General features: G+C 41.9%; 1 protein-coding gene across 3 annotated transcripts in view; it reads left to right on the top strand.

Annotated features, from left to right (window-relative positions):
- PPIL2 (peptidylprolyl isomerase like 2) overlaps positions 1 to 27,117 on the top strand; it is a 57,163-nt gene that overhangs the window by 15,323 nt on the left and 14,723 nt on the right. For all 3 annotated transcript variants that reach the window (NM_001030653.2, XM_015275237.4, NM_001397854.1), the window contains exons 9-14: positions 4,053 to 4,128; positions 5,384 to 5,544; positions 7,035 to 7,110; positions 8,294 to 8,400; positions 19,524 to 19,613; positions 21,547 to 21,580. In NM_001030653.2, the coding sequence (NP_001025824.2) occupies positions 4,053 to 4,128; positions 5,384 to 5,544; positions 7,035 to 7,110; positions 8,294 to 8,400; positions 19,524 to 19,613; positions 21,547 to 21,580 (544 nt within the window). The remainder of the gene's footprint in view (positions 1 to 4,052; positions 4,129 to 5,383; positions 5,545 to 7,034; positions 7,111 to 8,293; positions 8,401 to 19,523; positions 19,614 to 21,546; positions 21,581 to 27,117) is intronic.

Here is a 27,117-nt window from a genome sequence, read left to right as displayed (position 1 = left end):
AGGGCAGGACGTAACGTATAATAGCACATCCTGGTGTGTGAGATTAATTACCAAACATGGCATTGACATAAACTTTGATGTAGTTATTCGGGAAAAAGATGGCACCTGTTCTGGTCACATATCTTGCTGACAATGTCAGAAGAGCACGTGGTGCTCGATCCCCTTCCTGTCCTCTGTCAGTCATAGCATTACTGCTTGTTTTAGACTGCAGCTCTTTACCCCCAAGCTGTATTTGCCTTTTCTTAGTGGCGTGATCTTGCCACAAACTGCACTCAAACTTTCCATTTTCTACAGTGCAGGTGTTATTTTTTCCTCAGCTTCTCTCTTTATTATCAGTATTTCTGATTATTTTTTTTCTCTCAACTGTACAGGTCTGTATCTCTTTCATGTGGAGTATTGCTATTTTTTGTGTCAGTTCTACAGTTTCTGTACAGTCTAAGCAGCCATGGTCAAGATGTAGTTCTTGACAAGCTGTTAAACGCCATTGGCATTGGCAGCAGGAAGCAGAGCTCACCAACTAACTTGGAGGCAGCTGAGCTGCACACTGTTCTTTGATGCTCCTCATCTCTTTCTTGTTTGCTCTTTGTGTAGCAGAAGGGCAGAGAGGCCTTTCTTTCAGCAGTGGCCGAGGGCTCTTTGAGGGCAGATCCTGCACAAATGCATGGGCAGAGCGGCTGGGAGGATCATGGCACAGCAGACCGTTATGTGCACACTGCGTGTTCTCAGCTTAGCGGGTAGGAGGGCAAGCATGGCCCCATCTGGGGAGGAGAAATAGTGCTGTCCTTCTGCCATCATTCTCCCGTCCACACACAGCCCTTGAGGAGACTGCATCTGAGGCTTCTTGCGGCCAAGGGAGAGGCTGCCAGTGTGGGCTGAGTGCCCTTATCCATAAATACAATTTTCAGAGCTTAAATGACACCTGGGAATTGTTTGGAAAGCATCCGAGCCATTTCATTAAAACATGCTGAAAGCCTCCATGCAGTGTAACGTGCTTGGAATGATGCTTTATTGGGGAAGGTAACGTGGGTTCTGTGCTTCTAAATTTTGCCATTTGAAGGTAATGTCCCTGGAGATAACCAGGTAAATGTTGTGTACAGCTGAACTGTCAGAGAGGAATCGGGCATCTCAGCAGTCAGCAGCCTGGAGCAGTGCTGCTTCAACCTGTGCTTCGAGGGGCTGTGTGGATGCTGCTTCACACTGATGGGCTTTAAGCTGCTTCCCTAAACAGGTGAAACAGAAAAATGCTAGGGTTTAAAAAAAAAAGAGGAATAAAACTTGAGATTTGTTGTTTCCAGAGCTCAGCTTTCAGGAAGACATCAAATGGCATTATAGTTGGCAATGCTTTGAAGCCTGTGTCTGCGTTAGTAATGTGCTGAACTTCAGTTCATAGTTCAGAGCCTCAATAAGAGACCCAGAGGCTGCTACTCGTGGCGGTTGGAGTACGTATTTCTATGTACTCCATCCAGATGTAAGTAGGCTGATCTCCTTGTCTCGGTTCAGCTCAGCTCTGGTCTCTGTGCAGGTTGGCAGCACGCAGTTTCTGGTTTTGGAGTAGGCGTGGAGTTTCCTGCTCACAGTGTATGGTGAGACTCCTGATGAGTGGAATCAGGGCACAAAAGAGAACACTGCAAATCAAACCTTTTATTGGAGCAGCCCAGCTGAACGTGGTGCAGAACATGGGATGTGGTCCTCGTTCTGTCCTGGTGGTGTGGGGCTGTGCTGGCTGTCACGGCTGTGCGTGCACCCCAGTACCTCTCGTACTGCAGTGGGTGAGCTGCCTGTGGGTTAATGCCCCAAGGAGTGCCGTGCAGGGAGGCTGAGCACAAGCAGTTTTGTGGAGTTGCTCAGTGCCAGCAATTAGGCTAGTTAAGCCGGTGAACATCTGAATGAATTGTGGCTGCAGAACAGTGTGAGCTAATCTGAGTCATGCTACCCTGAGCACAATGCACTGGGTCTCGTAAGGCAGTGAAAATTACGTTGTACTGCTGCTTACTTTTGAACAATGTACAAACCGGTACATCTAGAAGCTTTATTTAGAAGGACACAGTGAAGTTATCTCCTTCATCTTCCCTGCTGTCTCCTGACCTCTCTCCCCTCCCGTCTGTTCCTCATGACAAGTCTGTTTTGGATTCAGTCTCGCCCTTCAGCTGTGCCACCAATGGCAGAAATGTGGATTGCTATAAATCCACTTATCTGAATTAATATAAGTATGCAGATTATTTTCCTCCTTTCCTGGAAAGGGTAAGCTGTCTTCCTTACCTCATCCCTGGTGGTGGCACATTGATATGCACGGCAGTGATTCCTGTCAGGAAGAGCTGCAGTTTGTGATAAGTGAAGAATGTCTGGGAGGGAGCAGGCAAGCTGTGTCTTCTGGAAGCGTGCTGAGCCCTTTGTCTGGGTTCTCTCCATGTATCTCACTGTTGGAGAGCAAGGCTGGAATTATCTCTGTATACACATAGAAATGTATGTGAGGGTGATCATATTTTTACTCACACAAAATCAAAAATACATGTGAGTGTGGGAGTCAGAGGATACAAAAATGGGTAAAGAACCATAGAACCACAGAATCGTTTGAGCTGGAAAGGGAGCTATAAAGGCTGCCTGGTCCAAATCCCGTGCAGCACACCGGGACATCCGCAGCTCATCGGGCGCTCACAGCCCCATCCCCCAGCTGGGCTGCGTGCTGTGATGGGCACCGAAGGGCACCCCTATCTTCCTGTTCCTCACGAGGTTCATTTAAGGATGATCAGCTTCTAATGCAGTATCTTAAAGATAAAATAGGTGTTTTTTTTGTCTGTTCATTTCAGATGAAAATCTGGCAGAGTTGATATAGCGGGGCGGGCAGCAGACAGTGGGGAATGATTATGTGGGTGCTGAAGGGAGCGCGAGAAAGCCAGGAGGGCATCGTTAGGATGCAGACTGGCATAGCTTGATTTTATAAATGGAAGGCATAATTGGATCATTTAGCAAAGGATGGCGCTGCCAACTCTGTTTGTGTTAACCATTACATTTAGCAAAAATAGGATTGTCAGAATTTCTTAACAATGGAGCTGGATTGAGAGGTTTTTTTAAATCTGTTGGGGATAATGCTGTTGGTGTCAGTGCTGCAGTCCTGTGCTTAGCACGTCGCAGTGTTTTCATTCTGAACATACAACTGAACTATATTAAGGTATTATGCATTTTAAGTTATCTTCTGTAAGGTGGCATTTCCAGAAATTCCTGGACCGTCCTGGGCTGATGCTTTGACCTTCCTTTGTTGGAGGAGCTTGAGGAGAAAACCCTAACATGGCTGTAAGAGGAAGGTTAAGGACTGGTTAGTAAAAGTATGAGGTGCCCCAGGTCACCAGTGGGCATTCCTCATCCTTCTCTCTAAGAGAAGGTCAGAGTTGTGCTGAAACTTGCCTAGGGATGGTATATAGCCTTACAGTTATGGACTGTGTGTTTTTGCTTTTTTCCTTGCATGGTCTTTGAACAGAGTTTTCGTAAGGCCACTTCACACTGCCCTTCTTAGTATTTTGTATACATATTTGAAGTCATTCTGTAAGCACAGATTTCACTATGAGAACCAGCACAGTTCTGACTGCAAAGACTTGCTCTGAAGTTTTTATTTCTGAAACACATTACAAAGGTTCACAGAACGTGTAATTCTCAATGGGGGAGAGAGCTGACATGATTTGCTTAGGTGTTTTACCAAACCGTGGGCTAAAGGAAAGGATCGTGGGGCTGCAGCTGCTCAACCCTTCTCCCATGTATCAGGTAGACTCTGCTTAGCTCTGTTAGTAACTTCTGTAGGCAAAATGTGTGTGCTGCTATGTTTGGGACTGAATTCCAGGCTCCTCGGGGAGCCTACTAAGCAGGCTGGTTGTTGCCTATTGGGTTGGATTAATTTAAGGAATTGTGTATTTTTTTTTCAATCTGATCTGAAGAATTGGTATTTATTGTCTCTTCCTGTTAGTTTGTTGCAGGGGTGTCTGCCCTTCTAACTGATCTGGTGCGTGGAATGGGGGCCTGTGGAGCTCTCTGATGTTTTTCTTTATCATCCTTTTTTTCAGGATCCAACAAACCTGGATAAATTCAATGTCTCCAACTTCTTTCATGTTAAGAACAACATAAAAGTGGTTGATCCAGGTAAGGCTGAATTGAAGGTAGGCTGAGAACGCAGCAGCCCAAATTTGGAACTGGCCCTTTCACATCAAAAGTGTTGATAAATTTTGAAACAAAGATGTGGTTTGTTTAGAAATCATGAACTGTTTCTGAGTGCTGTGCAGACACAGGAAGTTCCCCATGTCCTTTAAGAGTGCGTGGGGAGAGAGAACTGAAAAGAGGAGGAAAAGAAATTTGCCAGTAGCCTCGTACCAGAGCCAGGAGCAGCAAACCCACGTCCTGTCACAGGTCACTCCCACCTGCTGTGTGCTGGGCACTCTCATGCATGTAACTGCACTGACAGTGTGCTGTCCGTCCTTCTGTCAATGGCAATAGATATCTTCCAAACGAAGACTGATATATTTTTCTAAAATACTCCTAAAATTATTTCAGTAAAAAAATAAAATACCTATCTTGTTCTTCTCTGTGGATATTACAACTAAGGAATTTGCTTTGCAATATTTTGTGACTCTTTGATATCTAAATACTTACTGATACCTGCTAATATTACATAACTGGAGAAAAAAGTCTCTCCTGTGTCCTTGGGGTTTCCGCTAGAACTGTTTCTGTTGAGGTCTGTTTGCTGATTCTGAGCATGGTGTGTTTCAGAGTCTTAACTGTGCTCAGCTCCTTCAGGCTAACTCTTCAAGCAAGCGTCTCTTTCTCTATCACCCGCTTGCTTTTAGAGGGTAGCATCTGACAGATGGGATGTTTATTTTTCAGCAAATAGAAGGCGTGCCAAGATGAATAAAACTTGCTTAAATAAAAGAAATTCTCCAGTCTACCCCAGCAGCCTCCCCTCCTGGTGTCACAGTAAAGATCTGATCGTGGGAGTTTTGCATTGCAGGCCTGGTCGTTCAGTGGACAAAGGACAGAATTTGATGTTGTACCCAACAGTCCGTTGTCTTTGTTGTTCCGTAGAAGTAATTTGATCAGACTTGCATGAACTCAGATCATTTCCAGTGGTTTCAAAGAGATTTCTGCAATGATTGATTTGAAGTTGATTATTCTAATACACAATCAGCATTAATTGTGTCATATTTCAGGTTACCTTGTCTTTAACGATACGCATTGCTACTTGTTATTGCTTCTGCAGGAATAGATGTAGTTACTGGAATCTCATTTTAAAGAAGTAGGAATATCTGGAAGGCATTTGTGTGACAAGGAATGTAGTGAGCTGAATGACAACAACACAGCGTTTTTCTTGTAATTTGGAATGGTTTAACTTTGTTTTATCTAGATGAAGAAAAAGCAAAATTGGATCCATCTTATTACTTGAAAAATACAAATACAGAGACCCGAGAGACTTTACTGGAGCTTTATAAGGAATTCAAAGGCGATGAGATTCTGGCAGCCACTATGAAGGCTCCTGAAAAGAAGAAAGTGGATAAGCTGAATGCTGTAAGTTGATGCAATTTGTACTTTGGCACCAACATACTTCTTGAAGAGAGAATACTGCAGGATAAATGGATACCATGCCTTGTGTTTTCAGTTACATGGAAGTTCATCATAGTTAAGAGTATGAAAATCGTACTGGGCTTCCATAGGGAGTACACTGTGTGTGTCAGTGAATTTCTTTGTTGAATCATTATAAATGAACCCAAACACTTTAGAAATAGAGCAAGAAGGAGGAATCTTTCTTATGTGGTCATGATGTATGTGCTGAGAGAATCTTTTTTTGCCAGGTTGCAATCTCCTGCTTTGAAACTGTTTATCATTGCTTCCTGCAGTTACTGGCAGAGGGAACACACCCTAAGGGCAGTGCAAGTGAATCATTTCTGGTGTGGGCAAATACATAAATCCACTTCAGTTGCTTCCTCATTTTTTCCACCGTAATGCAGGATTTTCTGTGGAATATTTTACAGGATGTTCTTCCAGGTGCATGTTACTGTGTGTTCGTGGTTAAACGCTCATCTGCATGTAGGTTTCCTCCAGCCAGGCAGAGTATTTTCCTTTCCTTTAATAATTCTGGGATGTCTGTGTTTTCATGGATTATACTTGCACAAAAAGGAGTAGTAATGCAGCATATGGCTATTTATGAGGAGACTTGGGGGTAGCTTCTTAATGAGTGTATGTGATGTATCATATGTGTCCTGTTTGTAGAGTGTCATAGCATTATAGAAAAATTAAAGATTTAGGGAAGAAAAAAAGAGGTAAGAGACAATGGTGAACTTTGTGTTTGGAGAGTCAGATCATCATGTAAATGGGCTAATTATGGACTTGCATAATAGGCAACATAACCTGATGGACAGAGCATTGGCCTATATTCTCTGAGCATTGCCCCAGCGTCGCTGAAAGTATCTCTGTGTTTATAAGTCTTTCTAATTTACTGTAAACTTCACGTGTGATGTTCACATTTCCCTTCTGCAAAAGAATTATGAAGCTTAAATCAGAGCCATGGGACAGGAAGGGCCCATGCATGTGAGGGGTTGGTTTGTCTCTGTGGTTCACTGGATTTTCCTTTCACTTACTCAGCAGTGTTGCAGAATTTTACAGATGTCTTGCCAGCAGCACTCCTTTCATACCTCCACCTGTGGATATACAAGTAAATTCTGATCATAAAGTTTTTGGGGAATAACGTATTAAATTACTGTGGAAGGAATAAGCCCCTTCAGCTCAGTGTCTGGGCAGCCTTAACTGGAGGAGAAATGCTACGGGGAACAGATGAAGAAATACCACTGCATCACATATCTGTCCCTTTCTATAGGCGCTAGAGCAGGAAGTCTGACTTCAGAAGTATGATGTAAATGCCACTTGTGTGTTTTTACTGCTTGTACAGTATCTAGTACTTATATGGTATTTAAAATAGATAAATCCTAAGATTTCTAATGTCTTTTTAAAATCCTAAGATATCTAATGTCTTTTTCTCTTGTTTTTAATTCTTCAAACAGGCTCACTATTCCACTGGAGCAGTAAGTGCTTCCTTCACCTCCACAGCAATGGTACCTGAAACTACCCATGAAGCAGGTACCAGAACTACGTACTTACAAGCTGTTTGCTTACCTTGCAGTTTTAAGGTGTGCTCTCTTGAACACACACAGGGATAAGGAATGTGTTGATAAGCAGTCACTGATGATGCCTTGCAAATGTATCCCCCAAGCAGATACGTATGTGCTTTCCAATGATCTCATTCTGGAAATAATGGAGCAATTATGAATTAGCTTAATCTCTGTATGGCAGTAACTTACATCGCTAATTTCAGTTTGATGTATTTTCTATGCCTGGGACCCACAAATGGGCTATCTGCCGACTTAAGTTAGCTGTGAAGTGTAATCTTTCCTTGTATTGCATACAAAATCTTTACTGCCCTTCTGGTCTAACCTAGTTTGGTTAGATTAACAGCAGTTTTTTGATGATAACTTTTGATTTACTACTTTTCAAAGTTATACTCTATGCAGAAGTACAGTTCAATAATAGGAAGATTTTCTTTCATTTTGTAGCCTTAGTATAAATCTATAGGCCTTACTAAATGTGAACACTGATTAAATAGCTGAGCAGTTAGCGTACCCGTGTGGAGAGATGTCTGGCTTTTGGCTCTTAGATGTAGAAGTACTGAACAGAGATATTCAATCTCTGGTACTGGAACGACATGGTTACTAGGTTCTGTTCCTGAACTGCAGTGATTTACCTGTGAATCTCTGAGCATTGGAACTGTTTGACAAATTTGACATTTTGACACAACAGAAGTGAAAATATTCCAGATTGATCCCTTGGTTTGACTTTCAGTAATGTTTCCAGCAATTTGGCTTCATTTGTTTTCAGAACTGGATAGATGCTCATATGTCAGCAGTTTGTGGCTGGCTAATGACAACCTGTTTAACTTCCAAATTTGACAAGAAATTGTTTGGTTTCAAAGTAATGTTTGTGGTTGGTAGACATTACTTGAAAATTATAGTATATAATATTGAATGTTTCTGTGACTTAAAAATATAGATATATAATATCTATATTATATTGTTGGCTTTCTGTAATGGAAAGTGTTTTGCACAGAGAGATTAATGTGAGGCTGTTGGAGATCAGTTGCTGAGTACCGTCCCTGAAGGCCTGGTGTACTCCAGAGGAACACGCCAGACAGCAGAATCTAGTAATTTGTTTGCTGATCAATGAATAAACTTCTAGAGATCTAATTACTGCTTTTTGCTTCTTACAGCTGCTATTGAAGATGATGTTGTAAGATACCAGTATGTGAAGAAGAAGGGCTATGTACGACTTCACACTAACAAAGGAGACTTAAATTTGGAGCTGCACTGTGACATGGTACTGTATGCCCTGTAGGCTGCAACGTCTAATTTATCTCTAGGTAACAAATACAGTAGGAGCTGGCAATGGAAATGTCCAGAGATGGAGAGCAGTGTATAGCTGTAATAGGTGCAGTCAAGTAATTAGCTGTTGGTGATTTTGGTGTGTCTTCTGCATGGAGTTTCATCTTTCAAGCAAAACATTGTAGGAAATTCACAGAGAAATTTTTTTGCAATGTCAAATGATGTATTCAGACACATGAATTGCATGTAATAGCTGTGTTGCATCCATTATGGTTCCAGACTGCGTGATCTGCTGTGGTATTTATATATATTATTTCATATATTGTACTACTGTGTGTATCAGTGTGCTCTCGAGTGGTGTCACACATTTTAGCGGGCAACTTCTAATATGCCAAGCTATGTGTTTAGGGCTTCAAAGGGTTGAGAGTACGGTGACCCAAGTGGTGACTGGATAAGAAAGGCAGAGATAAAAAAGAGCACGGGGAAGGGAGAGAAGATTGCTCAGCGGGTAACTGGAAGAACCAGGATACAACCTCGATGAAACAGAGCAGTCTGAATACACCTGATTAGGTTCGCTTCTAAATCCTGGGCTTTACAGAACAAACCTTAACAGGTGGACAGACATTCATTTAAAAATCAGTGGACTGGAGTTTTTTTTACAGTCAGTGCAGCTTGGTCCTGCAGGAAATCTGTGGCTCTTAAAATAATAAACGTGGTAAGACTCATCCTAGACAAATGAATGATGGCCACACTGATATCTCAGGTGACATTGCTTGCTAGTGTGCTTGGTTTTTTGTTTGTACAGGCATATCTGTACAAGGAAAATATTTTTAGTACAAAAAGCCCAAACCTTTCATTGTGTACTGAGATTTTTAGCTTGGGAAATTAAAGTAGATGTTTTGGGGTTTAAATGGTGAAATAAGTGTGTTTTTGTCAGGACCATCAGAGAACTAAAGACAGTGATGCTGGCTGTGATTTAGGGTGCCTGGTGTTGAATCCAAAGATGCACTTTGAGAATGCATGCTTTTCTGCCTAACCTTGTGAACAGCTGGGAGAAGGGAAGATGAACGAGACAGACAGTCCTGCCAGCTTTCCCTTCTCTTCCTTTCTCTCTCACAAGCAAGGAGCAAGATACGTGCAAACTTCTCAAGCTGATCTATACAAAGAATATGAGAATCTCCACAACAGCTTATGGTGCTAGTGATTCTGTAGGTCTGTCATCCATGCAGGTGTTTTCCATGCTCTGAAATAGTAACATTATGTAGTAAGGCCAAAAGCAGAGGATGTTACTACAGCAATATTTGGGGGAAGCAGCAGAATGAGCAGATTGCATTGAATCATTTGTTTTGCCATATGTTCTGAAACTGGCTCCTGGCTAATGCAGACCGAATGCAGCTACTCTTGTCAGCATGGCTTCTTTGGCCACACGTGTGACCAGTATCACTCAGTCCTGAGGACTCAGGCTCAATTGTTAGTTATAAACTCCCTGTATGATATCCATTGTGTTTCCTTTTTTTTCTGGATGAATCCCTATTCATCTCCCTTTCACACACTGCTCCATTATGTACACACTGTGTACCGTTTTGCACAACCAGACCTGCATGAACACTGGCCATCTGTTTCTTTCGTTTCTATGTGTCAAACATATCTGTATGAATTAAGCAGACCTTTGGCTTAATTGAGGAAGAAGATGCATGTATTTAGAATAGGTAGAAGAACCAAATGCTTTAGGGAGGTTTTCACAATGTTCACTTTAGGTCGTTGTCCGAAGTCTATTAAATCAGTTCTTCCTGGAGATGCTTATTTTTCTCTCTTTACTGTATAAGGAGCTTTTCCCTTTTAACTTCTGTATTCCTGAAGCACGCTGAGCTTAGGCACAAAAGATAGCTCAATGCAGGATAGAGCAAACAACTTACAAACACACAATACGTAAATGGGTTGCACACATATATGTGGATCAGCTATGGAGGATCTATTGAGATTACAAAGGCAGACACAGAAAATGGGGAAATGCCAAAATTAAGGCCTTCAGACACTCCGTTCACTCTGCTGGTGAATATGCACAGTGATAGTATTCCATCACATGATGTTTTTGTTAATCCTCTGTCCTGGATCATTCAGTACACGAGCTGAATCAGTTCTGGGGTGTATTTAGAACTGTATAGTGAAACAGTTTATATGCAGGATTTTGTTTCTCTGCAGACATGTAGAATGTGGGTAAGGTACTCTGTGACTCTGTGAGTCCCTTGAATGCAATCTGAGGGAGTTGGAGTGTATCATAATGGCTGCCCAAATTAACGTTGCATAGGCTTTTTGGTGGTTGACTTTTCAGCCTTCATGATCTTGCATTGTAGCTGGTGTGGGTCATAACAGCTTTTCAGAAAGAAATGGGCTGAGAAACAGTTTTCAGCCCAAAGCACTGTATTGGTACCCACTGATAACACCAGCAGATTTGGGGCCCCTGGGTTCAACAGACGGTTCTGTGCTGCCTGAGTGAGTGGGGGAGTTGATAACAGTACTAGACTGTCAGTGCTGTTTGTATTCAGCCAAAATGTATATAATTTGGGGAATTCATTTATCTGCTCTCTCTCTCTCTCAACCAGTGCAACTGCAGGAGCAAACATATGGTTTATGAGCTATATTACAGTGCTACTTAGCTTCTTTTTTAAAAAACCTGGGCATTATATGACTGGTTGTTCCCTTGACCTGACCACAGGTTCCTTTTTGTAACTGCTGAGTGATATCCTGTGCTCGGATTATTACGGAAGACATGCTAGCAGCGCTTGAAATTGCAGGGTACTGCAAGCATGTGACTGAAATGCTTTAGGAAGCTTGAGTCTTAAGTTGCTATATAAGTATGATAAATGAGTACCTGTGTCTAGAGGTAGAACTTAGAACATTCAAATTACTTTTTGAAATAGTCTTATGGGCAAGACTTAAATTTACATTTTGAGGTGAAGTCTTTTTGACAAAATAGAGAACCACAAATTACATACTTGCTGCCATAGAGTGCCTGTCTGCTTTGGAGTCTTTGGTTGCATTTTCGTGGCCATGGGCTCTCTATTTTAAAAAAAAGTATATTCTTGCATCTCCAGTGAGAGCAGCCTGCACTGCTGCTCAAGTCCACTTGGTATCCTTTTTGTCTTTAACACTCTCCCCCCAACCTTGGATTTTTTCTCTCTGCTCCCAGTTCTTGTGATTCCAGTTCTCTTTGGATAAGAAATAGTTTTCCCTGGCTTTGTGAGTGAACTGGCAGTGTGGATTGTTTGGAGTTCAGTTTATATGCGTGTGGAAACTTTTGCTTAAAAATAAATTGAGGCATCTTCATACAGTAGTACCTAAAGGTGCCCGTCAATAATGTTGGTAGTGATGAGAATCTTCCAAGCTCCAAAAGCCTAATCACAGAATGTTTTGTATTGATCCAGGGTAGGAAGTCAGTTCTGCAGTATGATTTAAGTCATCTTCAGCTGCTTACTGACAGGATACAGAAAGAGAGCATGAAATAGGGCTGGAATCCAGGTACTTTCTGAGCCTGTTCAAAGCACCAGAAAACTTCACTTAGGTTCCGGAGCAGTGATGTGTGATGTAAGTCAGTGACCTGAGAAAAGGCAATCGAGACTTTGGAAGATAAATTGGACCTTTTTCCAGCCATTTGAGTTTGTGCCTCAAAGGAGTAAAGGTACGCTGCAGTTCTGCCTTCTCTTTGCATTGTGGTGATGTGCCTGTTGCACATCTTCAGATGGCCATTTGTTATCCAGGAAGCTGAGTTCAGCTGGGCATAAGCAACATTTGTTGTATATACTAATTGGAAGCAAATTTACAAGATTCTACTTGCCAGAAGTAGTTCTGATGAGTGCAAAAGATTTAACATAACCAATGTATTATTCCTTCAGCTCTAGTCTTACACATTGCCAAACAAGTAAGTGATGAAGAAACAATTGATGAAAGGCAATGAATAGTGCTGGATTTATTGTATTTTATTTACTGTACTTTTTCTAGTTTCCTCAAGTTCTTTCAGCTGCTTTAATCAAGATGCTTCTGGAAGCAACTGTCTGTATTATCTCTGCATATTCTGCTCTGTTAGTGACTGTATTGATGAAGTTAAACCTTGTAGATGGTGACGCCAACTCCTAAAGCAAGGTGGAGGCTTTACCCCAAGGAAATGTCAAATTGACTTGGTGGAAGTGAACATAGAAAAGCAGTGTGGTGTGACAGATAGGTTGGAAAGCTGGGAACTGGGAGACCCTGATTCCTTTGCTACTGATATGCTGTGTGACGTGGCTGCGTCATTTTGGTAGTTTGGGTACGGATTTGTTTTAAGCAGTGGCATCCTATTTGTCACTTCACAGTGAGCAATAAATACAGGTGCAATTCTGAATTCCCAGACAATGGCCATCATAGGTGCCTGATTGCAGCAGTGCAGCAGCACGGACAGTCTGCCAGTTCAGACCAGTCGTCCGTCATGAGGGCAGGCCGTATTGGACTCCTAGTCTCTGCACCTGTGGAAGGGATTACAGACACCTGTCTTTGCCTGCAGGTTGCTCTGAGGCTTGTACTTCTTTATTTTCATTGTACCATGGAAATATGTGTAGATTTTTAAAAAGCACTCCAGAAGGTCCTGTCGAAGTGATGAGCAGGTGGTTTGGTGTGCTGTCTCCCTTTTCTCTTCGTGCAAGTTGTCACTAGAGAGCAGTGATCTGGTGGCTAAACACATGGTCACTGTAGTAATTGAATAGTAATCCGTAACTGCCATGTCAGGTTTTGTTAATTCCCTCGTGTCTCTTTGATGTAATACTTTAAGGTTTAAGGGCAAGTTGGCGTAACAAAGAAGAATGTGAGATGGATTTCAAAGCTCCGTCCAGCACTCCACAAATGCTTTTTGAGGTTTTAGGACCTGACTAACTCTACTTAATGATGATGTCTTGGCATAACTTTCTGAAGAAGCCATTATTCTACAGACAGTGATGTTTTAATCTTTCGAGGCCCTCTGACCTATTAAATATGCCTGTGATCTATACATGTGTAATCTATCCGCCATTCTTTGAAATCATCTTTCCCTTTGTGTCAGGGATTGTTCCAAAGATCAGAAGCTTATGAATTTCTTATCCATTTCCAGTGGGAAAGAGGTGAGTTGCTTAAAAAATCCTTTGACCTCCTTGTATGACAAGGTCCTCCAGGCTTCCCGAATGTCTCATTTTCTTTCCAAATTAAACATCTGTTCTACTCACTTTCTGCCAAGTGTATGGCAAATACATGGCTGATATTTTACCAGTTTCTTGTTCTTTCAGTAATCCTGTTGTAGGGGTGAAGTACAGTGGTTGTAAATAGCTTGGCATAGTAGCTCTAGCACCCTTGGCAGCTTGAATCTGGCAGAGGGAATTGATCGCTATTGGATTCTCTTCTGCTTTTGGACATTTGATGGTGCAGGAATCCCATAGCAGCTGCGTCTGCCGCTTGGTGATCCCAAACCTGAGGATGAGGCAGGCAGTTTGGAGTTGCACAGCTGCTGCTCTTCATCTCTTTGTGACATGTTTCTTGTTTGTACCTTGGCTCTGATGAGAGCAGGGTGACCTTGAGAGGCTGACAGCTACCAGAGCTTTGCTGTGTAGTATGGAAGTGATTACGGGGTGCGTTTTCTTAAAAGGTAGAATTTTTGTGCTGTTTGCAGACTGAAGAAATGCCAGGAGCTTCTGTGGGACCTGTGATGCTTCAAAGTTTACAGCTGCTGGAGGCTACTTAAGCAATTTAAATTGGGTCCGTATTGAAACTGTACTTAGTGACTCTGTGTCCTATCTGCTGGCACCCAGCCTGCTTCTGCTCTGTCTGGCAAGCTCCTCCACTCTTGTGGCTTATGGATTGGAAGGGGGAGGGGCTGTTTTCTTCTACAATAAATAAAAGTTGGAGGAAAAGTAATAACTGCAGCTAGGAATGATGACTCTGCCTCTGGAGAGCAAGCAGTTAACATTGACAAATTACATGAGTGAATTAGGTACCCGGTTTAGCTTGAGTTGTTCTCAGCTAAACTGATTGATTGTCCCTGTGCTTGCAAAAGTGTGAAAACTGAAACTGGAGCATTTCTTATTGGCAGCTTGTCTAAGCTAAGCACATCAGATTTTGACAAAGTTTTCAGTAGCATTGTTAATGTTAATTTCAGTAGCGTTGTTAATGTCAGAACTGAGAAGTGCTTCTGAAAAGTGAAATTCAGCAATCTGCTGACATTTGCTAAATAGCTCATTAGATTACAGTTGGTTTCAATGTAATGAGAATGCTGTAATTCTACTGCTTGTTCTAAGAAAACTTTGATGCTTTGAGGTAGCAAAATAGGTAAATGTTTACTATCAATTCAGCAGTCCTTTACCTGAGATGTAGTTTGCTTGTTCTGATTCCTTAAATACCAGCAAGAGTCCCGCCAAGTGTTTTAGTCCACAGTGCCCTGATGCTTCCATCTGTCCTGTCTCACTGCAGCTGTTCTCTTCTGATCACAGAACACAAAGTGACCCAAATGTTTTTGCTGACTGTATGACCAGACTGAGGTTGGTCTCCCTTACACAAACTGCATCTTCTCTGAATTGAACCACAGCAGGCAGTTGTTGTTTGTTACCATAACCTGTCACCACATGATCCCCTCCCACACGTTGGGGAATTGTTTTAAAGGAAGGCAGAGCTGGCAGGAGGTGATAACAGTGTAAAACCATGAGTGTTCCTGCAGGAGAAAAGTTGTGAGATCCCACAGTGACATTCATCCCATGCTTTTGCAGTGGGCTTTGTGGAGTTTTAGGTTTTCTTGTCCCTCTTTTAGTCCATTTGATGCAAAGTGAAATAGGATAGCTGAATTTGCCTTCCAGATTTTGCATTGAAGTGTGCTAAATGCATTTGTATGTCCATTTTTTTCCCATGACTTCAGTGGAGGGAGCAGACACTCGCACCTCATAGATGGTGACTGCTCTCTGCTGTTATGGTTGTAATATTGCCTTTGACTAAGTGCTAAATAAAGCCAAGCTTTTATTGGGGCAAGTTTGTTCCTCTGGGACAGGTAAGCTATGAGGATTGTGGATTGAAAGGGGTGAGCGAACTGAGTTTAAGCCTTACCAAATCAGCTCTGTATGGCTCATGCATTAAGACTGCTCATTCTAGAAGAGCTAGAATGAGCAATCAGAGCAGTGTATGTGCTCTGGAGTTTTTGTTGGTTTTTTAAGTATGTAAGTAGACTAAAGCAAAACAAAAATTTCCAAAGGACATCTATGTTAAAAAAAGGAATTATGCTTAGTTTGAAGCCTTCAAAACTTCTGTCACTAGTTCATGCCTCTTAATAGCAGGATTCTGGCATTTGTATGATAAGATTTTAATTCATGAGGAATTGGCTTCTCATTATTTCAGATTATTTGAGCTTTGACACATAGGATTAATGGAAATAGCTCTGTATTTTAGTGCAACTACAACAGTTCATCCAATTTAGAGAGACAAAAAGGAATAAAAGATAAATGGCATTAGCACAGGGAAATTATACAGATGTGCAAATGACAGCTTTGAATGCTTAGTGTGAAATTTCTCCTCCAAGGTTTGTGCAGATCCTCGAGGGATGAAGCAGTTGGAAATGATTAGCTCTTCACATAGTAAAGCCTTCTTGCTTGCAGCCATAGCAACAACTCAGCAGCTCCTCTTTTCCCCATCTCGTGTACCTTGGCAACAGGGATGTCGCAGGTCTTCAGTCTCTGGTTGGCTCTCAGCTGTCCAATACCAATTGTGAGACTTTTACAAATGGAGTGACCCATTTATTTTAACTGATGAGAGAGGAGAGCTGCAAAGTGAGAATCATTTCAGTATCAATATTCTTTTCCTTAGTGTTTGTCCCTTGGAGTGAGCAGAAGTGTCTTTAATGGGAAGGCCGTGGTGCAGAGGCAGGTTGGCTTTTGTTCTCCTGTCAGGACAAGAGGAAGGAGGGTTTCCCAGCTCTGTCCTACCACACTCTTTGGAGAGAAAAGCTTTCCCAGTTTTTCAGTTTGGCTTCCTGAGAATATCACTGTGGATTTACGAGAAACCATTGAAGTTGATTTAAACATAACCTTTTTCCTGTTGTTGACTTTCCAATCAACAGGATTACAAAGGAAGGTGACGTTTTTGCCTTGACTTTCATACATGTATATCTAGATCAGAGCAGGATCAAATAATATAAATAATTTCCTGCTTAATGTAAAAAGAATAAAAAGGGAGGTGTTAACTGCTGCTGTTTATGTTGGGACGAGAACGGCCAGAAGTAAAGAGAGAGCCTGGAGTCCATGGGCAGCAGTGAACCAACAAGAAAGCAGCTGTGCCTGCAGAACGTTGTTCATCTGAGTGCCATCCTGCCTTCCACAGCAGTGTGAGGGGTGGTGGGGAGCAGTATCTGAAATAGTGGGCACACTGCTATCCCAAGACTGAGAGTTTCACATCTTCCACGAGGTCTCACGCTCAGGTATCAAAGATGGGTTTGTTTACACACATTTTTCATCAGTGTTTGTAGCTGGAACAAAGGCTTCAAAGTCTGGTTATGTTTGTGTGGTCGGTGCAGAATGCAGCTTTGTTCTGCACAGACCTCGAGCCCTTTTCTTCTCCTTTGGACCGGGCGCTGCTTACAGGAGCTACTGAGATGTGCCTGGCAGTGGGAGATTTGGCAAGAGCATTGACTGCTTTGGATAAATTAGATAATCTGATATGTAGAGAACTGCATGACTGAAACTGAGGTTTATTACCGATTGAATGCAAAACTTTCTGCTTGTGCCCCTACAACAGAGCACCATGAAAGATAATGGTGATGTTGCTAAGGAACTGTTTACCTGCCAAGCATATCTGTATGATGCCTGTGGTGACCATGGGAACCAATCTGGGAATTATGTAAAGAAAACCTTGCAGTGAAATGCTATTGCATTGCATGTACACTACGTATTTCTGTAGTTGCATTTGAAAAGCCCATTTCTGAGAAAAAGATGTAACGGGAAAGCAATTTAAAGGGAAGGGTCAGCACAGGTACTGCCTGAAAAACACGTTACCGTGGTTAGTGCTTTTTGATGTGTGTTTGACAGATCACGTCTTCACAATAAACTGCAGTTCTGTTTTGGGTTATCCACTTTGTGTGTATTTAAAGCTGTTTGGTACTGATCAGTGAGGGACTTAGGCTGCTGCCCGATCTCATTTCTCTTCAAAAATTAATTACAAGTTGCTGTATTCCCCCCAGAGAACTTTTATTAATGGCGTCTTTCCCTCCAGAGAGCTCTCGGTTCTTGTGAGGTAAAGTGCCCTGGGCTAAAGGCTGCTGATTTCCATTTCTCATTCAAAAAGAACATTTTTAGTCTTATTTTCATCCTTTCTGACATTCTTCATGAGTGAGAACTAGTAGCAGTGCTGTGGGATCAAGGTTGTTGCAATATTATCTTGTAAGGGAAGAAGATGCAACAGAAATGATTCTTCAGGGGTTGAATGTGACTTGGAAGGTTGTGTACAAGGAGGATTTTCCAGTGTGTGTGTCCAGTTCAATTAAAAGTTTTTAAATTCAAAGTCTATTGCTGCATAAACATTGCAACTATGGGAGAACATCCTGTTACTTCAAACGGTTGTAATGGAATATATCTGCTTACAGGTTGCCCTCGGGATACTACCAAAATGTGCGTCTTGGTGCCATTCTGCTATAAAACACAGCCATTATAACCCAGTAATGAAGTACATACGAAATCTGAGATTATAGTTGGTGTAAGATTAGAACCTGATTGTTCTTCCAGTTATGTTACCTGAGAACTGCCTATCTATTTGCGGAATAATTAGGAAGAAACTGTTAAAGAGTTCCTAATGCTGCGGGAGGTAGAGTTTGGATAACTAAGGGATATTTCTGTGTATGCAGGGGTTAGGATGACTGTGCTCTAGGTGAGAAGGTTATGAATGGTTCAGGATGAATAACTGTATGGATCTACTTCTAAAAAGATGGAGATTGTTTCACTCTTAAAAGACTGCGATTAGACTTGCCTTATTTAAAAATGTATCCCTGCGCTTTCTTTTTTTGCTTTTAAGCCACTTCACATTGCATGTCCAAGTCTCTCTCTGTCCTTTTGCAGCTTTCGGATTAGTGGTAAGACTAATGAATCCGTGTATTTCAAAACAAGGCTTCAAGTCCTGAATGTGTTTGTTTGCAGATGTCATGACTCGGGTTGGCTTTTATTGCAAGCACATACAACAATAAGTATATTTTCAAAGTCTGTAACAACTCAGATTAGTTAGATGTTTGGGCTTCATTAGATAAAGCTGGAACATGTTTATGCACATAATCCATTGTGGAGCTAAAAAAAACATGTCCAAGTATAGAAAAGAGGTTGTTTCTATATGTGTAGTTTGCACTGATTTATATGTGTGAAGGTATTTTAATACTGCAGAAAAGAGCATCTGTACGATTACAGAGGGAGTATGATTGGTGTACAGCAGAGATTTTCAGAAGGCACTGTTTGGATGCTTTAATTTACGCTGTAAAAGGAAGTTAGAAGTGGGCAATGTTTTCAACGTTGATTTTTTTTTTTCCAGATTTTCAAAGATTTTTGTCTTTTAACTATTTTTCCTGTGGGTTGACCAATGTTCAAAATGGTGTCTTCTGGGATCAGTCCCATTTTTAGTCCTAAGCTGTGAAGAGCACCAAATGCTTCTCTGCCAGTTAGCTTCAATGTGCTCATTTGCAATAGTGAAGTAGAGGAGTCAGGCACTTTCTTACTTTGAGAGATGAGTGCCCATTGGAACCAGGATTATCACAGAACTAACTTACTTGGAAGTCTGAGCATGCCTGCTCTCACTATCGTGATGTCTGCTGGGAGTCTGTGTTATCTGAGTTAGTGTTCAGCAATTCTTTGTGTTAGTTGGAAAGTCTGGGTTTAATTTATACCAGAGACACACAGTACTCAGAATACTTAAAAAAATATATATATATATATATATTTTATATACATATATATATATATATATATTGGGTTTACTTTCTGTGGAGACAGAGACTCATTCTTCAGGAGTTCTGCATGTTTCTTTGTAAGGCTCAAATGAAGGTGACTCTCACAAATAGTGTGATGATCAATTTGATGTCTAAAGGTGTGGCTTCTGTTTGTCTTTCAGACACCTCGAACCTGTGAAAATTTCATCAAACTGTGCAAAAAGAACTACTACGATGGGACAATTTTCCACAGGTCAATTCGTAATTTTGTGGTGAGTATTGACCAAGTCCTTTTTAATACACAGTATACACTGCTCTCAAAATACTTACTCAGCTTGAGTTTTAGTATCTTCTTTGCATTAGAAGCATATTAAAATATACCTCCAGAACTTGGATTGTCCCAGCTTACTAAATTTGTAGTTACAAGTCTTAGTAACTGCTGTTTCTGACTAACACTATTAGACAACATCATTGGCATCCAGACAAAGCCTTTGAGAGTCATTACCTTGGCAAGGCTCTTGTTATCTTCCTCAAGCTGCAGGTGAGTGGTTAATGAACAGAAAGGGAGGAAAATGCTAATTTGCATATGTAATTCTGCATCCTATTGAAATCTCATTCAGATGAAGCATCAGCAAGTAGCTAAATTTCTGATTCAGGTTGTGGTGCTTGGATGCTCTCACGTCATCCTTTCCCGAGAGCGCTCCAGGATATAAAGGGCTTAAAGAGCAGTTAGTGAACCAGAAAGTTAACTTTGGTAGTCAAAGATCTATGCATTCAACTTGTATTTGAAAGCTCTGTATATAGTTGTAAACTATTCCCTTTGTATGATATTGAGCACAGCTGGTAGAAAGAAGGAAAAGGTGTTCTTGTTCAGGTGAAGCTCCATCACACAGTGATGAACAGTATGAATTCAGACTTGCTGGTCATTTTAATCATATGCTTGACTTGGAATATTAGAACAGCTGTAGCACCATCAGCACACACAATTGGCTGAATTTGGACCACTGTAATCAGTATTTTATGAGTTTAAGTAATTATCAATATGTTAATCACATTTTGTGAGCATACATAAGGCTTTAATAAAGATACATACTTTAATAAAGATATCAAGCTATTACAAAGATATCAAGATGTAATTCTATGGAAATGATTTAGAGTCTTTCAGGGCAAGATGTGTCTAATAACTCATTTTGATAGACTGAGGAGGCATGTTTTGCATTCAAAAGTCTGCTTCTCAGATTTAAAACTTAGATTTGGTTACTCACCATGCCTAGTTAATAGTTTTTCCATTACATTTTTAATTTTACATTGAGATTTGCCAAATGTTAGAAGACAAGGAGTCCTTGAGACATCTTACTGCTACTGCAGTCCATTGGAAGGCCTGGAAATACGACCTTTGTTTACATAGGTACAGTCCAGGGAGCTTAGGGTGCTGTAGCTGTTCTGTAACTTCCTTTCAAAAGAATTAGCAACCTGATCCTGAAGGCAGCATGCATCCCTCAGAGGACATCACTGGGTGTTATATTCCATCGTGCCATCCTACAAAAAGAAAAGCTTTTTCCTTCTGGCAGGACTATTTATCTTGGTTAGTAGTTAAACCCACCATTAAAATTGTGCTTGTGTGCTATTACTGTATAGCTAGTTGTGTCACACTCCCTTTACTGGCACTGGACTACAGAATATTATGTGTATGTATATTAGTGATTAAATTTGTTGTTGTGAATGTTTTCATGTGGGAATTTTCCCATTCAGGTAGTGAGAAGGATACTATAAAATATGGATTTGAATACATTCCGCATCTCCTCATTTATTTCCTTTGCATCGTGTTGGATTGGTAGCAATATATAAAGCCCTTTCAGTTCCAAAAGCAATACATCATCAGTTAAAAAGCAGGTTATACTCTAGTACATAGTGGAAAGGATGGTCTGATTAACCCATTTGAGACTGTTTATTTTCCTTATTTACCCAGGAGACCTATTATTTTCATAAAACTATCATTTTTCTCTTGGGTAAGTAACACAGGAGGTGACAGCCAGCTGATAAAAGAAGCTCCAAATAAGTAGTAATGGCTTCCTTGATGCTGACTTGTCAATGTTACTTAGTACAGGAGGAAGAATGTGAAGCAGAATTGACTTTTATAGCTTGTATTTAATGTCTTTTGCACAGATATATGTGTAACCTATTGGTTTTATTGTAATTCTGCAGATTCAAGGAGGTGATCCAACTGGAACAGGAACAGGTAAGGCTGTGTTTGAGTTAAGTAAACTGTTTTCACTTAAGGCACTGTGCTGTTGAATTGGTATCATCTAGTAGTTCTAATTAGTGCTGCGCATTTACTCGTTATCCACTTGTACATTTTACCTACTTGCTTGTAGATGTCACCAGCCTCTACAGCTCCTTGTCTGCCCTTGTGGAGTTCTGTGCATTTTTATTCTAGTTCATACATACAGCACAAGCACTGTATTCTTCTGTGTGTGCTCACAGACCATCCATAAAAAGGATGTCTTTGTAATTCTTTAGCACTGCTTACTTTGTAAATAATGTTAGTGTGAGTTGCCCAACACTTAAACCTCGACAGTTGCATGCTCTAAGACAGGAATTAAATATGCTGAGTCTTGTTGGCAAAAGCCTGTTAACAAGCTTTGTTGCTGTATTTGTGTGGACTGTCAAAAGAATTGTGATTTGATTTTGTTAGAGGGGAAGTTTCAGTTCAAATCCCAAAAGATGTAATTAGGAACATCTTCTAAAATGAGGAATTAAAGAGATACCAGGAGGCTGGAGAAATGTAATGGATTGATGGAGGCAGCTTTTGCCCTTCTGCAGGGCAGAGTTCAGATCTTGCTGTGAAGTGAAAATGAACTTGCTGGTGTTGTTCTTGTCACTGTATGTGCAAATGGCAGAAGTATTGTGGGGCAGCACAAGTAACGGTTGGCAGGAGGCTGGCAGGGCCGCTGTTCTGAAGGTCAATACTCAGCTCCACTGGCAAAGGAAGTAGGAAGTGTAAGACCAAAGGGTAAAAAAAAAAAAAAAAAAAAAAGAACAAATAAGAGCATAGGAGAAACAACTCCTCTGTGAGTTATTTTTAAAAAGGAGTATAATGACCTCTAGACTTTTCCATCTTGTTTTTCTCCTTGTCATTCTTAATTAAATATGAGTATACTGTGGACAAGGTGTCTTGCAAACAACTGTCAAGGCTATTCAAGTTCCAATAAAGTGAACAGTGTACATCAAAATAATATGACAGTGTTGCACATTTGTTGACGCTATGGTCACTAAATGGTTTTGATGTTCTGAACATAACTGCACTTTAAATAACCTTATTAATCATTTATCTAATGTGCTAATAGTAGTGTTGCAAGAAAATGTACTAAACAGGCAGTCTGGTGAGCTACCTGACTTATCTTGCACTCCTGTGCCTGTGTGCTTAGTGCTTACATGAAGCAGCTTAGGCAGCTCGCAGTGTAGGCAGTCAGGCAGGCTTTGCTCCCCATTGGCGTACCTTGCACACTGTGAGGTGTCTACAAGCCAACGTTAACTTCATGCGTGTGCCTCTTTTAGCCAGTATTCAGTGCTAGCATCTATTGTAACACCTCCAGCTGTGTGCTGAAATTTCACCTCTTAATTTGGTATCAATTCTTTAAACCCTCTTTAAAAGTTCCAACTTGGCTGGCACGTGAAGGACTGATCACTGGTACTTAACAGTTAACCTTGGGATGGAAGAAGGGTAGAAATGTAGATGATGGCATCTGGAAGTTGATACCATGCTAGAAAGAGTGAGGAATTGAATTTTAATTTAGCTTATCCAGCAGACCTACATTGCCAGAGGAGTTGGATACACTGTCCTGTAAGTTTGACACTGATTTAGAGGACCAAACTAGTTTTCTGCAGCCATCAACTTCAAATTTCATAAGACTACTGGGAGAAATTGTCTTGTGCTGCAGCGGCTTCTTTCTTTTCTTTAACAGAAAAACCCATCTGTAGAAGCAGCATTCAGAGCAGTAAGCTGAGTCATGGTCATTCTTTGTAATGATTAATTATTTGAAAATGAATTTTACATTTGTGATGTATCTTTTCCTGCTGTTCTTAACAGCAAATTGGTTGAACTCAGTGAGTAATTCGGTCTAGCTCACAGTAGTGCAAATGGAACAGCTGCTCTGTATTTTCAGTGTTCCAAATAATAGAAGACAATTTGCATGTAGGAAAAACAGGTTTAATATCCCAAACCCTTTGTATGAAAAGGGGAGAACTGTGTCCAAGACATCCCATTTTTAAAGCAGTGCAGGCATTTTTCAGCTACTCGCATCCTGTTAGAAGATGTAATGGATCAGGTTGGGTTTTCCTCTGTCCATTGCTGAATCCAGAAAGACACAGAGGAGGCTCATAGTGCATTTTGGTTTGTGCGGAGCAAAGCAAAGCACTTTTTTCCCCTCCTCTGAACTGTTGCTAGCAGAGAGACTGTGGTCAGTCTTGGTCAGTTCTGCAGTGTGATTTCCTAGCAGGGAAAGATACTAAAATGTCACCAGTTGTAGAACTCTTCTCTGGCATGCCTGAAGTTCAGCAAAAGGACAAGAGTGTGGCCTTCTTAACTGGTGCAGTACGCTCCATTTAGATTGCAGCCCCTCGGATATGTGGGTTAAAAGTACTGTGTCTCCTTGTGTGAAAGAAGAGAAGCACTTACTGGATGAACTCAGGCTTTCGTATTTGCACAGTGATTCAAGAATCTCTCTTGGAAAGCTCTATGGAAGTGTCAGATGTTGTTATGTACCTCACTGTTCCAAATGACAAGAACATTACAGAAAGTAAGCCATCATCTTTGTGAATCAGAGCCCTCCCACTTCCTTACCACTGCTTAGCAATTTTTATGCCAGAAGAAGGAAGGATTTACTTAAAATCACAGTTGCCATGAATGATGATTCCCAGCCCACACCTGGCTTTTGGAATGTTACACTTCTGAAGCCTTAGGTGCATCCCTCGGTTCTGTGCATAAAAGTTATGCAAGTTCTGTACATTCATCAAAAATAATAATGAAATAGGTGATTACTGGAAAAGTTCGAAGGGAGAGACTACCAAAGCTATTTTCAGTTAAAAATACAATCTGAAAATATGACTTCTGTACTTACTAACGTGTGATTGATACCTATTCACCTTTCCTGTTAGTGCAAGATGCGGAAATGAGGCTGGGTAACCGGCCATGCTGCAGGGCGCAGTCGCAGCTCGGCTGTCGCGTTCCCAGTCCCAGTCCAGAAAGTGCCGGGGTGACGCCTTGCCTGCTCCCTTGTGAACCCCTTTGATTTTAGCACAGAAGTCCCCAAAGTATTTTACAGCACTTGTAATAGCAGCTCAATAGCATTTCAAGTGCAGCGGGCACACAATTCCACTGTGACAGATTATCTTATCTGGGGGCAAAGCAGCAGGCAGGTGAGTGCCACAGCGCTGCCCAGTGTGAATGGAACGCCCAGGCATGATTCCTGTTTTCCATGGGCTTTGCCTCTGGTCAGGGAAGTTGGCTTTGGGTTCAGATTTTGCATCATAGTGATTCTGTGCTCCGTCGGAGGAAAATCGGGGGGATAAAGGAGGAGTCTGCTCCCCTTATGGCATGTGCAGGGAATGACCACATGGTTCCACCTCCTCCTGCTCTGCCTGCAGCCGTGGTGGAGGAGGCACATCCATGCCTCCCAGCCATGCTGAGAATAAACACAATAAAATCTGTTCGATACTTCAGAGTGCCTCATCTTTATTAGCAGCTGGCTTGCGGCCTGTGAGCTGTTTTCCCAAGCTTACATTCAGCTCTGCTATATAAAGCAAAATGCAAGGATCTAAAATTCCTGTTCCAGGCTGTGCTGGCTGAGCATTAGGCACTGGTGCTATACCAGTAGGCTAATGAGGGAGTTGTGCTTAATTTTCAGGGAGAAAGTGATCCTGGGTTTCAGTAATTAAAAACATAGTCCTTTTGACTCGCCATCTTCTAACCTGCTGCTTCATGCAGATGCTTGAAGCTTGGAACAATTCCAGAGGCCAGGAACAGTTTGACTAGCAGCAATTTTTAATTGGCTATTTTTAATTTAGGGGGAAAACCTTTGGTTTTTGTGTTTGAAGAATAAAATAGAATCATTCCAATTCTATCTATTCCTATCTATGGTGGTCTTTGGTGTCTCAGCATCTTTGCTGCATCCCCACCTCCCCGTGCTGCCAGGCCTCGCGCACACAGCCCTGGCCTGCAGGGCGCCTGCACTTCTCTGCTCTCCCTGCAGCTGCTGGGCAGGCAGGCCTTGGGGCTGGAGCTGTCTGCTGAAACGTTAGCGTTTGTGTCCGCAGAACTGGAGTGAACCAAAGTTGGCCATCCTACGCGTGAGGTTAGTTCTGACCCTCAGTGCATGATCTGAAACCAAATCGTGCAAAAATAAATATTCCAGAACCAAAAGGTGATGGTTCATTACTCCTGTCTGTGAGCACTGCAGTCTGTTGTGTCACACACTGTTTTTCCCATGCTTACTGAATTATTTTCTCACCAATGAGGCTGCAGGGTCCATTCCAGGGTCCATTCCACCCACCTGCAGCAGCTTGACGAGGCTGTCATTCCAGCGTCTGCTGAAAGCCTGCTAAAAGGTGCAGCGGGCTCAGGGCTTTGCCCACTTGCTGCTACATGCTGTCTCCATTGCATCTGCTTATGTTTGCATATTTGAGAAGTTCTAGGCGACAAACACGCCTCTAGGTTAGACTGATAGTGCATCTGCTTTGCAAATGATGGGGAGTTCCTTCAGGAGATCCTCTGAAGCAACATTACCTGTTTCTTGAAGGGAGACATGAGTGTGTCCGAGGGTGGAAGTGTGTGAGGGGTGAGAGCTGCAGTGCTGGGGAGGAGTGGGGCCACAGGGCTGCAGGCTGCGTCCGGATGGCTGCAGTGGGACGGGTGGAGCTGAGCCAGGCAAAGTGGGAGAGGAATACAGAGCACGGTGCAGCTGGTGGGGCCTGCATGCTGTGCAGGTGTGCTGCTGGTTTCGGGCAGCACATGGAGCCCTGCTGCATTCTGATCCCTGCTTGTTTGTGTACAACTACAGAACGAGGCAGGTAGTGGGCACTGCATGAGTAACCTCCCATAGGAACACACAGGGATAATTGTTATCAAAGAGAAATGTTGGCATTTTGTAGTAGGCTGAACACCATGTGGCCAGAAGAGCTGGTGCTGGGATCCGTCTCCATGAGGCAGGGTGTGCTGCGGCGTTACCGTGCCCCTTACAGCCGCTGTGGGAGGAGGTTGTTGTACAGAATCGAGCTGATGTAATTGAGCTGAAGTAATGGCTCCTTCTCTCCTCCTGGTTACAAAAAGTCCTGTAGGATTTGTCCCCTTTTGCTGCCTCTTGTAAAACTGCAGAGCGGGCAGCGCTCAACTCTATTAATAAGTCTTTTGAACATGGTTAATTGGGTTTTTAAGTGGGTCAGTCTCTTCCCAAATTGCTGGGTTAGTCAATTCCACTCACAGCTGTCCACCTGTGATTCGTTGTTCTCGCGCTATCATCTGAAACTCCGCTCTCGTTTGATGCACACTTGTGATTTTCCACACATGGTTTTCAGTAGGAATTTGTTGTACGCTCATTTAATTTGCTGCTTGTCCATGCAGCTGTGTCATCAAATAGCTTTTGTGTGTCATGTGTGCAAATAGCCACTGCACGCTGCAGGTCTTTTACTGACCTCTGCTTTGTAAGCGATATGGTGACTCGAGAGGACCCTCGAGTGGCTCTGTGGATGGACCAGCCTTTGCTGCCTGTCTGGGTACTT

This window comes from Gallus gallus, chromosome 15 (assembly GCF_016699485.2).
Source record: "Gallus gallus isolate bGalGal1 chromosome 15, bGalGal1.mat.broiler.GRCg7b, whole genome shotgun sequence".
NCBI classification, from domain to species: Eukaryota; Metazoa; Chordata; class Aves; order Galliformes; family Phasianidae; genus Gallus; species Gallus gallus.
Note: the sequence above shows the minus strand (reverse complement) of the source record. Positions and strands in the feature narration are given on the sequence as shown.